At 39.6% G+C, this 15,018-nt stretch overlaps 2 protein-coding genes across 2 annotated transcripts; both read left to right on the top strand.

The window, feature by feature from the left end:
* Nucleotides 1-223: 223 nt before the first annotated feature.
* On the top strand, nt 224-8,078 carry stx11b.1 (syntaxin 11b, tandem duplicate 1). The gene is made up of 2 exons (XM_061929668.2): nt 224-1,042; nt 6,586-8,078. The coding sequence occupies exon 2, from the start codon at nt 6,593-6,595 to the stop codon at nt 7,490-7,492; it is 900 nt and encodes a 299-aa protein (XP_061785652.1). The 5' UTR covers nt 224-1,042; nt 6,586-6,592; the 3' UTR covers nt 7,493-8,078.
* Nucleotides 8,079-8,303: 225 nt separating this feature from the next.
* On the top strand, nt 8,304-13,191 carry LOC133576447 (syntaxin-11-like). The gene is made up of 2 exons (XM_061929669.2): nt 8,304-8,414; nt 10,391-13,191. Exon 2 carries the CDS (start codon nt 10,396-10,398, stop codon nt 11,272-11,274), a length of 879 nt encoding a protein of 292 aa, XP_061785653.2. The 5' UTR covers nt 8,304-8,414; nt 10,391-10,395; the 3' UTR covers nt 11,275-13,191.
* The last annotated feature ends 1,827 nt before the right edge of the window (nt 13,192-15,018 follow it).

Here is a 15,018-nt window from a genome sequence, read left to right as displayed (position 1 = left end):
CTTTTATTTATTACAACAAATTAATCATTTTTGTTTATATGTATGTCAAGTAAATACCAATGTCGATCAACGAAGTGCTACTAATTGTTATTGCGTGTAGAACTAAGAACTCCACATCGATAAAGTATTGCTGTCAATTCTGTGTGAAACATGCTGTGGAATAAATCAATGTTTCAATGCTCATCAATGTTTCTATTGATTATGAAAGGGTTGAGTCAATCTAACATGTATTTATTGTGACTGTTGACGACATAAAGCAATATGCATTTCATAAGTACGAGTCTTCTTTGAACGCAGCAGCCTAGTAAGAGGAAGCAGCTCGCCCGTTGTTAGTTTGCCGAAAAAGGGGTCAAATAAGGCCAGATATCCTATATCCCACTCATATAGTTAGTATGTTTTATTAATTTCAAATTAATTATAATAAAACGTTTGTTTTGGTCTTACTTAAAGATCTCGCCTATATATACTTACTTTCATGTTGTTAAAGTTATAACTTTAACAACATGAAAGTAACAAACTGATCATAAAAGGTACTTTATAGGGCATTTCTTGTCAATTAGTGATCTATCACTTATGTATCACTTTTGATCACATACAAAATATCTGTGAAAATAATCCAAAACAACAAATGTGTGGGTGCCGTTATAAAAGTAGTTTGTCATTTCATTGCAGCAGATTCGTTAACATTTAAAAGTTCCTTAATAAGCCATTTGAGCAACAAACTCCACACGAAGTACGTGCATTCTATAATGATTTCACCTAGAAACATATCATTTGGATGCTCCAGCAAAGCACACCTTTTTTTTTTTTAGCTTGACTCCTGCAGCGTCACGTACGAACCTACTGGGCTTCATTCCTTTCTGAGTCAAACGTCGATTTGAAGCAATAGATGTCTTTTGGCACAGATAGCTACGACACGTTTGCATGCAGGGGGGCCCATTGTTGCTCCTCACTGGCCCCCTCCAGGTGGCTCCCTACTGTAGGATGGTGCTGAGACAACACTAAAACTTTTAAGACCAAAGTGTGACACACAGCACAACAGGTAAGACATTTGACTTTATTATTTAAACATCAATTTTGTGCACATTGCAGTTTAAAGTGTACATATTATATGTAGCTTCTAAATATGAGCTAATTGCATCAACTTTAAGTCATGCCAATGCCTACATGAAGCCTTTATGCTGATGGTTCACTTTCCCATGTGATGTAGGTGAGGAAAACATGTACAAGCCAATGAAACATAATATTTTATTTAAAAATTAAGTACAAAATTATTGCTTGTCTGAAGCTTGAACTATTTTGAGTGAAACCTGTCAATGTCATCTTGAAAATCATGAGCTAGGAACTATAAATAGTAATTTCATCATGAACAGTATATTCCAGTATTTGCAACACACAAACACAATGTACATCTTAATATGTGACATTAGTGAGTCTTTTTCTCACAATGAAGTCTGTTTTCACAAACAAAATAGCTGTGTGTTAAAAGGTGAGCTCTAAAACATACAGTATCTTCTGAATGTGATGATCATGTCTGATTACTAGTCTCACCGCCTGCTTGGACAAAGACGTCAGTCACATGCGGAAGGAACTTGTTTGGCGAGGAGCAACACCTTTAAAAGTATTCACTTTAGAACCTGTTAGGCCACTGCCAGGAGTGTTTAACTTGAAGGAAGAATTGCCCTAAAACAAGCCTGATTTCTTGTGTAAACAACATCATTTAAGCCATTTAGTTATACAATTTTATGGCGACTAATGCTATAGTCCGCTTTCCATTACACCATATCCACTGTACACACACTGGCTTTTCCACTGGCAAAACCAAGTCTACCATACCATATGGGAGACGTAATCTCAAGAAACTTGAGGGTTACCGGTACAAATCCAGTTCCCGCCATCCTCGTCATTGCTATTGTGTCCTTGGGCAAAGACACTTCACCCACCTTGCTCCCAGTGCCACCCACACTGGTATAAATGTAGCCTAAATGTAGATAATTGGTCTCTAAATGTAAAATCGTTTTGTGTCACTAGAGAAAAAGCGCTATATAAATATAATTCACTTCACAGATTCCACATTGCAGCGTGAAATTATAAAAATAAACACTCAGCCCTGGACGCTGCAGTGTAGTACTCCACAGTCTCCGCTTTGCTGCAGTTCCCCAGTTTCTGTCTGCCCTCAGTCTCTACTTGGATTATATTGGTCTCCTTAGCGTGCCCGACAGGTGATCAATTACAGCGGAAGCCCCCGACTGATGGTTGATCCAGTTTACGTCAACAACTTGCCTATGTTGACAAACTTATCGAGTCCCGGTCCACTGTTTTCTTCGACTTTTGTTGACGCAATATTTGACAACAAAGGATTCATCTCAATGAAAAATCGGTCCATGTATGACGACATGTGTCGTAGTATCGTCAAATTCATCATTATCGCCAAGCAGCGTGAAATGCGATAGAGCTTCTGCCTGGCTACACAACATTAAAAAGTGAACGCAGTGACTTTCTGTTCAGCACAAAGTAATCTTTCAAAATAAAAGCATTAGGGATGTGAAATGACAAAAATAAACACTCATGCTAATGGGCCTTAGCCCTGGACGCTGCAGTGTAATACTCCACAGTATCGATTACAGTGAAACCCACCGACTGGTGGTTGATGCAGTTTATGTCGACAATCTGCCTATGTTGACAAACTTATCGAGTCCCGGTCCACTGTGTTCTTCGACTTTTGTTGACGTAACATTTGACAACAAAGGATTCATCTCAATGAAAAATCGGTCCATGTATGACGACACGTGTCGTTGTATCGTCAAATTCATCGTTATCGCCAAGCAGCGTGAAATGCGATAGAGCTTCTGCCTGGCTACACAACATTAAAAAGTGAACGCAGTGACTTTCTGTTCAGTGCAAATTAATCTGTCAAAATAAAAGCTTTAGGGATGTGAAATGACAAAAATAAGCACTCATGCTAATGGGCCTTAGCCCTGGACGCTGCAGTGTAATACTCCACAGTATCGATTACAGTGAAACCCACCGACTGTTGGTTGATCCAGTTTATGTCGACAATTTGCCTAAGTTGACAAACTTATCGAGTCCCGGTCCACTGTGTTCTTCGACTTTTGTTGACGTAACGTTTGACAACCAAGGATTAATTTAAATGAAAAATCGGTCCATGTATGACGACATGTGTCCAAGTATCGTCAAATTCATCATTATCGCCAAGCAGCGTGAGATGCGATAGAGCTTCTGTCTGGTTACACAACATTAAAACGTGAACGCAGCGACTTTCTGTTCAATGCAAAGTCATCTTTCAAAATAAAAGCATTAGGAATGTGAAATGACAAAAATAAGCACTCATGCTAATGGGCCTTAGCCCTGGACGCTGCAGTGTAATACTCCACAGTATCGATTACAGTGAAACCCACCGACTGTTGGTTGATCCAGTTTATGTCGACAATTTGCCTAAGTTGACAAACTTATCGAGTCCCGGTCCACTGTGTTCTTCGACTTTTGTTGACGTAACGTTTGACAACCAAGGATTAATTTAAATGAAAAATCGGTCCATGTATGACGACATGTGTCGTAGTATCGTCAAATTCATCATTATCGCCAAGCAGCGTGAAATGCGATAGAGCTTCTGTCTGGTTACACAACATTAAAACGTGAACGCAGCGACTTTCTGTTAAGTGCAAATTAATCTTTCAAAATAAAAGCATTAGGGATGTGAAATGACAAAAATAAGCACTCATGCTAATGGGCCTTAGCCCTGGACGCTGCAGTGTAATACTCCACAGTATCAATTACAGTGAAACCCACCGACTGGTGGTTAATCCAGTTTATGTCAACAACCTGCCTATGTTGACAAACTTATCGAGTCCCGGTCCACTGTGTTCTTCCACTTTTGTTGACGTAACGTTTGACAACAAAGGATTCATCTCAATGAAAAATCGGTCCATGTATGACAACATGTGTCGTAGTATCGTCAAATTCATCATTATTGCCAAGCAGCGTGAAATGCGACAGAGCTTCTGTCTGGTTACATAACATTAAAACGTGAACACAGCGACTTTCTGTTCAGTGCAAAGTAATCTTTCAAAATAAAAGCACTAGGGATGTGAAATGACAAAAATAAACACTCATGCTAATGGGCCTTAGCCCTGGACGCTGCAGTGTAATACTCCACAGTATCAATTACAGTGAAACCCACCGACTGGTGGTTGATCCAGTTTATGTCGACAACCTGTGTATGTTGACAAACTTATGAAGTCCCCATTCAGTGTTCTTCCACTTTTGTTGACATAACATTTGACAATAAAGGATTAATTTAAATGAAAAATCGGTTTATGTATGACGACATGTGTCGTAGTATCGTCAAATTCATCATTATTGTCAAGCACCGTGAATTGCGATAGAGCTTACACAACATTAAAACATGAACACAGTGACTTTCTGTTCAGTGCAAAGTAATCTTTCAAAATAAAAGCATTAGGGTTAGTGAATATTACAACAACTCACTATTCAATTTGATTTAATTTCTTAGGAGGATGATTAAATTCAGAATCGATTCTTGATTTAACATGATTCTTGATTCAAACTGTTTCTCGCAATATATTATTTGCCGTATGAATTATATAAAAACTTCAAAACAGGTTACAGGTTACAAACACCCTCTGACATATACGCGCAGCAAGGAAGCGCGGAAATGGCCTAAAAACAATTTAAAAAATCGATTCTTGAAAATGTTGAGTTCATAACATCATAAATAAGATACGCGATTCGGATGGTGAAACACTTTTGTTTCAGGCACCCTGAATAAGCATGGCAGTATCAACTAGGATTCTACAACAACAACGAAGAGAATGCATCCATTTATTTATTCAGATTATTAGCCTTCGGAAGAAAGATTTGGACTTTTACAAAAGCTTCATTGTCATTGTACTCAAGAGTAATTGATCATATTCAATTGATAATTTTTTTTAAATCTGATTAATCACACTTTTGAATTTGGATTAATTGTGATCAATCACAGTAAATTAGGGGGAAAAAGACCCTGATATTTTGACACAAATGCAATATTATTGTTGAAATGTGATACAGCAATTACAATTTTTTTTTTTACTTAAATGCACTACATGTACAGTATTTGTTCAACAACTTGGTAACAGTTGTATCCAAAGTACAGTCTGTTTATTTTGAAGCAAAATTTGCCAGCGAGCACACTTTGTTGGAGTCTACTCTCTCATCTTTGCACTAACGTATGCATTGATCTGATCACTGACCCTGTAAAGACACCACGCCTTTCAGGTAACGTAAAGGAGCATGTGCGCTCAAAATAAATTGCGTGACTAATCTGCATACATGATTACATGTATGCATGTAATCATTACATGATTAATGAGATTTGTGATTAATCACATGAGTTAACTTGTTTATGACAGCCCCAATAAAAATATGCACAAATAAAGTAAACAATGTTTTGACAACCTTTGTGTGTGTTTATTTGGAACATGCATGCATGCAACGTGATACATCAGAATTTCCAGTTTCTCTATTCAACATGTTCGAAAAGGAGTAGAAAGAAGCAGAGTTTATTTAATCCTACCCTTTTTCCTTTAGATAGCAGTTGCTAAAACTTTTGTTCACTTCCTGTTCTCAATTTATTCACAATATACTCCAAAGGTAATAACAATAAAAATAAATAAATAATAATTAGTGAAGTAAGTTATATTTCGTATGGTGAGATAAGTAAGACTATCTAGAAAATGAATGGATGGATGAAAAAAATTCCTAATGTTTATCATGGTTCTTCTTCTTTGTACTTTGTAAACACTTTAAGTTTGAAGAGTTTCTTGAAGTGGATCATATTAGTACATTGTTTGATTTCTTTGCTTAATCCATTCCATAATTTAATTCCAAATACCGGTACTGATATACTGCAGGTTTTAAGTGTTGTACGTATGTACAAATGTTTTAAATTACATTTTTCTCTGAGATTATATTTCTCCTCTTTTTTTGAGAAGAACTGTTGTATATTCTTGGGTAGCAAATTGTAGTTTGCTTTGTGAATAATTTAGTTTGCAAATTCACTATGTCGTGGAATTTCAGTATTTTCGATTCAATGAATAAAGGGTTTGTATGTTCTCTATATCCAACATTATGTATTATTCTAACTCATCTTTTTTGTAACACCGTTAATGAATGAAGTGTACTTTTGTAGTTATTTTCCCATATTTCTGCACAATAACTCAGATATGGTAACACTAGCGAGCAGTAAAGAATATGGAGTGATTTTTGGTCTAGGGTTGTCAACATAAAAAGGGTCCACTGTAAATGCGCTGCTACTTTTGGTTGAAGTGCATGCATGCATGGTTCAACTATAAAGAGGTTTAGTCGCCTTTTGTAGATCACAATGATCATTATACTAATCACTACTAACTCCCACTTTACTCTTAGACTGTTGTACGAGATCTTAGAAACATGTATGGCAAAAACACTGATACATGCAAAGCCAAATATGTACTTTGGAAAAAGTTTGAGAAGCTTTGTTTTAAGACAAGCAAAGACTAAATGTCATAAACTCTTCTTTTCCAGCTCAACCATGAGGGACAGACTGAGCTACATGCAGGAGTTGTCCAGCAACCATGAGGAGGAAAAGAAGGAGACCGGAGATTCTGTCTTTTCAGACACTCTGAGCAACGTGGACCTGGAGGACGAGCTCCCCCACGAGGCGGTGGTGTTTGACAACAGCCCGGCTATGGCCAAGGTCTTTTCTCAGGCACAGGACATCCACAAAGAAGTCCAGCTCATTCGTCTGGAGGTGAAAAGGCTCAGGGAGCAGAACTCTCGTATCCACCAGGGTGTCAGCACCATGAGTATCATTAAAAGGGACGCCAATGCAATTGGCGCCGATATAAAAACACGGGCTGAACGCGTGCTGTCGCACCTGCGGGACATGGATAGCACGGCCTACAAGTTAGAAGAGGAACACGGCGCCAACTCCGCCATTGCCCGCATCGCGAGAACACAGTACGCCTCCCTGAGTAATAGCTTCCGCGATGCCATGTTTGACTACAACGAAGCCGAGATGAGCCATCGCGACAACTGCAAAGCTCAGATCCAGAGGCAGATGACGATCGTGGGCCGCGATGTGACGGGCGATGAGGTGGAGGAAATGATCGAGCAAGGTCAGTGGAACATCTTCACCGACAACATAATGGCAGAAGGCAAGACGGCCCGCTCGGCGCTGTCTCAGATAGAGTCGCGCCACCAGGAGCTGTTGGATCTGGAGAACCGTATCAAAGGGATCCACGAGATCTTCCTGGACGTCGCCTTGCTGGTGGAGGAGCAGGGCCCCATGCTGGACTCCATCCAGACCAACGTGCAGAAAACGGACGAGTACATTCAGGACTCCCTTTTCAAACTGGGCAAAGCCAAGCGTCACGACAGGAATAATCCGTTTAAGAAGATGTTTTGTAGTTGCTTCCCGTGCTTCGATTAACAGGCATTGGGAGGAGCGTGCAGACCTACTCTTGTTTCTCCAGGAAGTTAAAACCATCAAATTTTTGTCGCTGTGGTTCAAACCAGGAAACTAGAGAAATACTGTACAACACAATTAAATGGGCTTATTCACTTTAACAATCCAATTGTAATTTACTATGCTCACTAAAGTAAGGTTTCCTACTGTATATATATATATATATATATATATATATATATATATATATATATATATATATATATATATATATATATATATGTGTGTGTGTGTGTTGACCTCTTTATTTAAAAGCACTGTAAAGCAATGGAATCATTTGTAGATCACACAAGCCTGAAGGAAATTATTTTAATATCCATGAGACATGAAATGTGCTCTGTCTTTTTATGAATGATGAAAGTATTGCTGCTGTGTTCAACCCAAATCCACTGTCAGAAGGATTATTTAATGTGTCATTGCTATCCATTGATGTGTCTGTACTTTGTGCATTGCCTATTGATTGAATCTGTGTATGTAAATATTGTAAGCTCATGCTCAGCTGATTCAAACTACTCATATAAATCATGTAATAAAATATTTCGAATGTCCTACACCCAAACGCTGCTCATGATTCTACAAATACAGCAACGATCCATCTTCGAAATACTTTTCAGAACATTCCTTTCTGTGTGACGTTGAACGGTCTAATGAACCGGTAAACCCGGTTTTAACAGTCCTACTTCTATGAAACTATGCAAAAAAAGAAAGAAACGTAATATTCCAGGAAGTATTGAGTACAGTAGTGGGAGGGCCTTGGCTTTTGGCATACAGTAGACAACTACCTTCTTTACCTTCAACAGTAATCAAAACATGCTCACTCAAGTCGTTTGGATTGAAATGATCACGAAAGAGGACAAATTTTGAAAGAAGACATCAGGAAAAAAAGGTACGTTCATTTAGACCTCCAACATGCTGTGACTACTAAAATCTAATGTATTCTGCTTGTTTGAAAAAATACATTCAGTGGTCTTTCTGGGAGCTGAGGTTTCTTTTAGGACGAGGAACTGTTTTTTTTTTTACATAACAGAGGATCTCACAAAAGTGAGTACACACCTTGCATTTCAGCAAGCATTTTAATGACAGCATACTACATCTGCTCACGGACAATGCTACAGAAATTAAATTTGCATATATTTTAGAGCAGTATGAATTGAATATCCACTGAAAATTACTTAACACGGCCATAGAGTGGCCGTGCGCGACCCGAGGGTCCCTGGTTCAATCCCCACCTAGTACCAACCTCGTCATGTCCGTTGTGTCCTGAGCAAGACACTTCACCCTTGCTCCTGATGGGTGCTGGTTAGCGCCTTGCATGGCAGCTCCCTCCATCAGTGTGTGAATGTGTGTGTGAATGGGTAAATGTGGAAATACTGTCAAAGCGCTTTGAGTACCTTAAAGGTAGAAAAGCGCTATACAAGTACAACCCATTTATCATTTATCATTTATTATTGTCTCATAGTTCACAACACAAGATGGTGGTAGTGTCATGGTATGGGGCTGTGGTTTATTGTCTTTGTTTGTTTAGGTTGACGGCAAATTTATTTGCAATTTTATACGTTTCCAACATTTCCTCCAATTTTGATGGGTGAACACCGCATAAACCAGGGTGTGAATGCCAAAAACACATGGTGCCCCTTCTCCACATTAGAGTACTTACTCTGCTTACTATAACGTTTTTCAATTGTCAACAGCAAGTACTGCCATGTCTGTTGTAACGTTTGAGGATACGCGGCTAGAAATGTCAAAAATAATCATACTTTAGCCTAGCTTATCTCAAGGCTGCCGTATCATATGCCATAGTCTCCACTACTATTTTTTCATGCTGCCCTCAGTCTCCTCTGATAAAATCTCTTCACCACAGATGACAGCCACATGGCTACAAAGTCCTCCATTTTTGTTTGCTATCATGTCTCAATGCATTGTGAAGTCCAAGTCAAGCCGGTGCTGGCCTGTGGAAAATAGGGCTGCGAATCTTTGGGTGTCCCACGTTTCGATACAATATCAATTATTGGTGTCACGATTCGATTCAAAATCTATTTTTTTTCGATTCAACGCGATTCTCGATTCAAAAGCGATATTTTCCCGATTCAAAACGATTCTCTATTCATTCAATACATAGGATTTCAGCAGGATCTACCCCGGTCTGCTGACATGCAAGCAGAGAAATAGATTTTTGTAAAAAGCTTTTATAATTGTAAAGGACAATGTTTTATCAACTGATTGCAATAATGTAAATTTGTTTTAACTATTAAATGAACCAAAAATATGACTTATTTTATCTTTGTGAAAATATTGGACACAGTGTGTTGTCAAGCTTATGAGATGTGATGCAAGTGTAAGCCACTGTGACACTATTGTTCTTTTTTTTTTATTTTTTATAAATGTCTAATGATAATGTCAATGAGGGATTTTTAATCACTGCTATGTTGAAATTGTAACTAATATTGATACTGTTGTTGATAATATTCATTTTTCTTTCACTACTTTTGGTTTGTTCTGTGTCGTGTTTGTGTCTCCTCTCAATTGCTCTGTTTATTGCAGTTCTGAGTGTTGCTGGGTCGGGTTTGGTTTTGGAATTGGATTGCATTGTTATGGTATTGCTGTGTATTGTTTTGGTGATGATTAATAAAAAATAAAAAAATAAAAAAAAATAAAAAAAAATAAATAAAAATAAATAAAAATAAATAAAAATAAATAAATAATAATAATCGATTTAAAAAAAAAAAAGAATTGATTCTGAATCGCACAACGTGAGAATCGCGATTCGAATTCGAATCGATTTTTTCCCACACCCCTAGTGGAAAAGCAGCCGAAGTTATTCAATAGAAGTTCAAATATTAACACATTTGCCGTGTTCCACAGGCACAATGCGGGACATGCTGGAGAGGCTGCGAAATGTGAGTGAGGAGCAGGAGGATATCCAGGACTTTGAATATGACGACAATAAGCTAAAACATGATCAAGAGGCAATAGTGTTTGAGAACTCCTCAGAAATCGAGAGCATCCTGAAGGAAGCCCAATCCATACGCAAGGAGATCTCCATGCTCCTCTTGGAGGTGGAGCGTCTGAATAAAAACAATGAACGCTTTCGCACCACAGTCCGCCAATTCACTGTACTCAAAAAGGACGCGGATGCCATTGCCAAGGGGATACAGAAAAATGGGCAGGACTTGCACTCTCGCCTGCTGGCGCTGAGAGAGAAGAGCAAGAAGCTGGAGACCAAAGAGGGGCCAAACTCAGCAGCTGGCCGCATCGCCTGCATGCAGTACGACTCGCTCATCTGCGCCTTCCAAGCTGCCATGGGAAGCTACAACCAGGCGGAGGAAACGCAGAGGACCATTTGTAGGGACCGAATCAAGCGACAGGCCTCCATATTAGGGACTAAAATCTCTGACAAGCAGCTGAACGACATCGTGGACAAAGGATGTGAAGGCTGGAGCGAGTTGTCCCACAGCCTGCAGACACAAGCGAGTCACTCATCCCGCTGGGCACTGTGCGAAATCAAAGACCGACACAAGGAGCTAGTGGCGCTGGAGGGCAGGCTCAAGGAAGTCCATGAACTGTTCCTAGAAATGGCTTTGCAAACGGAAGAGCAGTGCAGCATGCTCAACAACATTGAGGCCAACGTATGTAAATCTCAGGAGTATACCCAGAAAGTCAACGTCAATCTCAGGAAGGCCTTAAAGTGCAAGAGAAAAAACCCTTGTCAGACATTTTGTCCATGTTTTATGTGTTGGAGAACATAAAGTCTCTTTTGGAAGATTCAAAGAATGTAGTTTTTCCACAGCCATTGTTGATACACACCTCTCAATCAATATACAGAAAACAGAAAACTACTGTAATAACCGGATGCAAAAATAAGGAGTGCAATATTGGGATAATGCAATACGGGAGGTGTGCAATACGGGGGGAGTGTAATGTGTGATCTCATAACTAACTGATATATGTTTTTACCTGCGCACTGTTCACTGTCGTCACTGTATTGTCGGATGAACTGTATGTATGTATGTAAAACGCTGTGTCTTGATGTCCAAGACAAATTTGTCCTCAGAGACAATAAAACTAATTATTATTATTATTATTATTATTATTACTTGTCAGGAGTTGGCCGATAGCAGGGTTTTTCAACTCCATTGTTCTGGAGACCCCATTTTCAGGAAGCTAAGGATCCTTGACTTTTACTGTATAACCAAAAGGCTCATATTCAGTCAAAAATCAAAGTCAGTCATGAATAAAAACAGAAGCACTTGGTTAATAGTAGTCAAAGATCCTCTATATGACTGTAAAACTGTACTGCCGTTAAGGACCTATTGCAAAAACACTAGTCAAGGATCTTTTACGGTAAATGACAGGAGCTGCTCTTTTTTTAGGAATATTTTGCGAAAACACCAGTCAGAGATCTTCTATGTAATAGGACTGCTCTGCTGACCAAATATCCTTTATGAAAGGAGTGTTAAACTCTTTTTAAGTACCCAACGCAAAGAGGGTCGTTATAGATCCCTTGTGTAATAGGAGTGCTCTTCTTTTAGAAGTCTACAGCAAAAACGTTAGTCAAAGAAAACCAATTTGACAGGATCATGCTGCTGTTTTACCTGTTGCAAAAACACCATTAAAATATTTTCTCTGTGACAGGAGTGGTTTTGCTGTTTTCAGGAATCCCCTGTAAAAACACAAGTTAAAGCTTTATACAAGAGGAGCGCGTTGTGTTTTTTTGGGAATCTATCGTGTTAGTCAAAGAAACTTTATATGACAAGATCATGCAGGTGTTTTAAGTACCTACTGCAAAAACACTAGTCAAATATAAATATCTTCTGTCTGACACAAGTGCTCTGCTGGTTTTAGGAATCTACCACAAATATTCTAGCCAAAGTTCCTCTGTGTGTTAATGTACTGCTTTTTTGAATCTACATATAATACTTTCGTCACAGAAACTCAATATGACAGGAACACGCTGCTGTTTTTAAGTACCTATTGCAAAACCTATTGCAAAAACAACATCCAAAGTTCCTCTGTGTGACAGGAGTGCAGTGCTGTTTTGAGAAATACCCAGCAAAAACACTTGTTAAAGGCCTACTGAAACCAACTACTACCGACCACGCAGTCTGATAGTTTATATATCAATGATGAAATCTTAACATTGCAACACATGCCAATACGGCCGGGTTAGCTTACTAAAGTGCAATTTTAAATTCCGCGCGACATATCCTGCTGAAAACATCTGGGTATGATGACGTCAGCGCGTGACGTCGCGGATTGTAGAGGACATTTTGGTGCGTGGTGGCCAGCTATTAAGTCGTCTGTTTTCATCGCAAAATTCCACAGTATTCTGGACATCTGTGTTGGTGAATCTTTTGCAATTTGTTCAATGAACAATGGAGACAGCAAAGAAGAAAGCTGTAGGTGGGAAGCGGTCTATTGCGGCCGACTTCAGCAACACAAACACGGCCAATGTTTCATTGTTTACATTCCCGAAAGATGACAGTCAAGCTTTACCATTGGCCTGTGGAGAACTGGGACAACAGAGACTCTTACCAGGAGGACATTGAGTTGGATACGCAGACGCCGTACCGTGAGTACGCATGCAGCTGCGGCTTCCAAACATTTGATCGCTTGCCCGTACGTGCGTGCCGCTATGTGCATGTCACGTACGTAACTTTGGGGACTTTGGGGAAATATATGTGCTGTATGAACTTTGGGGAGGTGAACGGTACTTTGGGTAGTGGGATTGAGTGTGTTGTGCAGGTGTTTGAGTTGTATTGGCGGGTTATATGGACGGGAGGGGGGAGGTGTTTGTTATGCAGGAATAATTTGTGGCATATTAAATATAAGCCTGGTTGTGTTGTGGCTAATTGTGTTTATTTACTGTTTTAGTCATTCCCAGCTGAATATCAGGTGCCACCCGCCTCTCACAGCATCTTCCCTATCTGAATCGCTCCCACTGCCCTCTAGTCCTTTACTCTCACTTTCCTCATCCACGAATCTTTCATCCTCGCTCAAATTAATGGGGAAATTGTCGCTTTCTCGGTCCGAATCGCTCTCGCTGCTGGTGGCCATGATTGTAAACAATGTGCAGATGTGAGGAGCTCCACAACCTGTGACGTCACGCTACTCGTCTGCTACTTCCGGTACAGGCAAGGCTTTTTTATCAGCGACCAAAAGTTGCGAGCTTTATTGTCGATGTTCTCTACTAAATCCTTTCAGCAAAAATATGGCAATATCGCGAAATGATCAAGTATGACACATAGAATGGACCTGCTATCCCCGTTTAAATAAGAAAATCGCATTTCAGTAGGCCTTGAAAGATCTCTGCAACAGGAGCGCTCTGCTGTTTATGGGAATCTTGAGCAAAAGTATTAGTAAAATAAACTTTATATGACAAGATCATGCAGCTTTTTTAAGTACCTACTGCAAAACATCAGTCATAGTCTCTCTGTGACAGACGTGTTCTGCTGTTTTTAGGAATATAGTCTAAAATATAGATTTTCTGTATAAGACAGGAGCGTTTTGTTATTATAGGAATGTACCACATGTCAAATATCCTCTATATGACATGAGTGTGCTGCTATTTTTAGGAATCTGCTGCAAAAATGTTAGTTGCTTGCAAGTTTTGAACAGATGTCATGGGTTGGTCTGATGTCAATCACAGGTCACCAGTTGGCCTCATGGGTCACCAGTTGGCCTGTGGGGCTTCTATTAGAAAATCAAATCATTTTGATGCTTCTAATGGAACGTAATAGGCAAAGTTAAATAGAGGATCTTTGACTGGCGTTTTTGTATTATATTCCTAGCATACAGCAAAGCTCTCCTGGTACATACTGTATATCTTTGGCTGTTTTTTATGCAGTAGGTCTACTTAAAAAGCGTTGGGGGCGGGGGGGTGGGCTGCTATTGTAGTTTGTGGCGGCGCACGCAGTTTTTCGCGTCCAATGTCGTGCAGTCGTCTGGGGGCGGGCATGTTAAAGGTTGTCCCTGGCCAGACATGTGGAGGTGTGGGGCGGGGGGATGGATCAGCCAATTCTCGGTGGACAGTGGGTTCCAATGGTCCTCTGCATTACAACTAAGCACCGCTGCGGCCCATATGAACCACATTTAAGAAACACATATTTTGTGGTGGCCCTCTCGGAGGCGCTTGTAGCCCTATGGTTAAGAAACCCGGTTATAGAGGATCTTTGACGCATTTTTTTTCCAGTTGAGCCTTAAGAACAGCAGAGAGCTTCTGTTTTATAAAGAATATTCATCTTAATTTAGGACTTCATTTAAGGCTTCCATTTGTTAGCGTAATAGGATTATGACAGGGGTATCAAAAGGGCCGCATTCATCAAAACCGAAGCATGTGGTGGCCACATTGATACATTTTGTACATTAAAGACACTAAGGCTATGTCTACACTAAATCCGGATAACCCCTTAAAAGAATAATTATTTACCCTAAGCCCCGTTTCAGCCACACTAAGCTATCGTTTAAGGTCCCCCTCCTCGTACAATTTTTTA

The sequence above is a fragment of the Nerophis lumbriciformis genome, linkage group LG34 (genome assembly GCF_033978685.3).
Source record: "Nerophis lumbriciformis linkage group LG34, RoL_Nlum_v2.1, whole genome shotgun sequence".
Lineage (NCBI taxonomy): Eukaryota > Metazoa > Chordata > Actinopteri > Syngnathiformes > Syngnathidae > Nerophis > Nerophis lumbriciformis.
Note: the sequence above shows the minus strand (reverse complement) of the source record. Positions and strands in the feature narration are given on the sequence as shown.

Excerpts from the sequence above, each read along its gene's own strand:
- stx11b.1 (XM_061929668.2), top strand. The coding sequence starts at position 6,593 with ATGAGGGACAGACTGAGCTACATGCAGGAGTTGTCCAGCAACCATGAG.
- LOC133576447 (XM_061929669.2), top strand. The coding sequence starts at position 10,396 with ATGCGGGACATGCTGGAGAGGCTGCGAAATGTGAGTGAGGAGCAGGAG.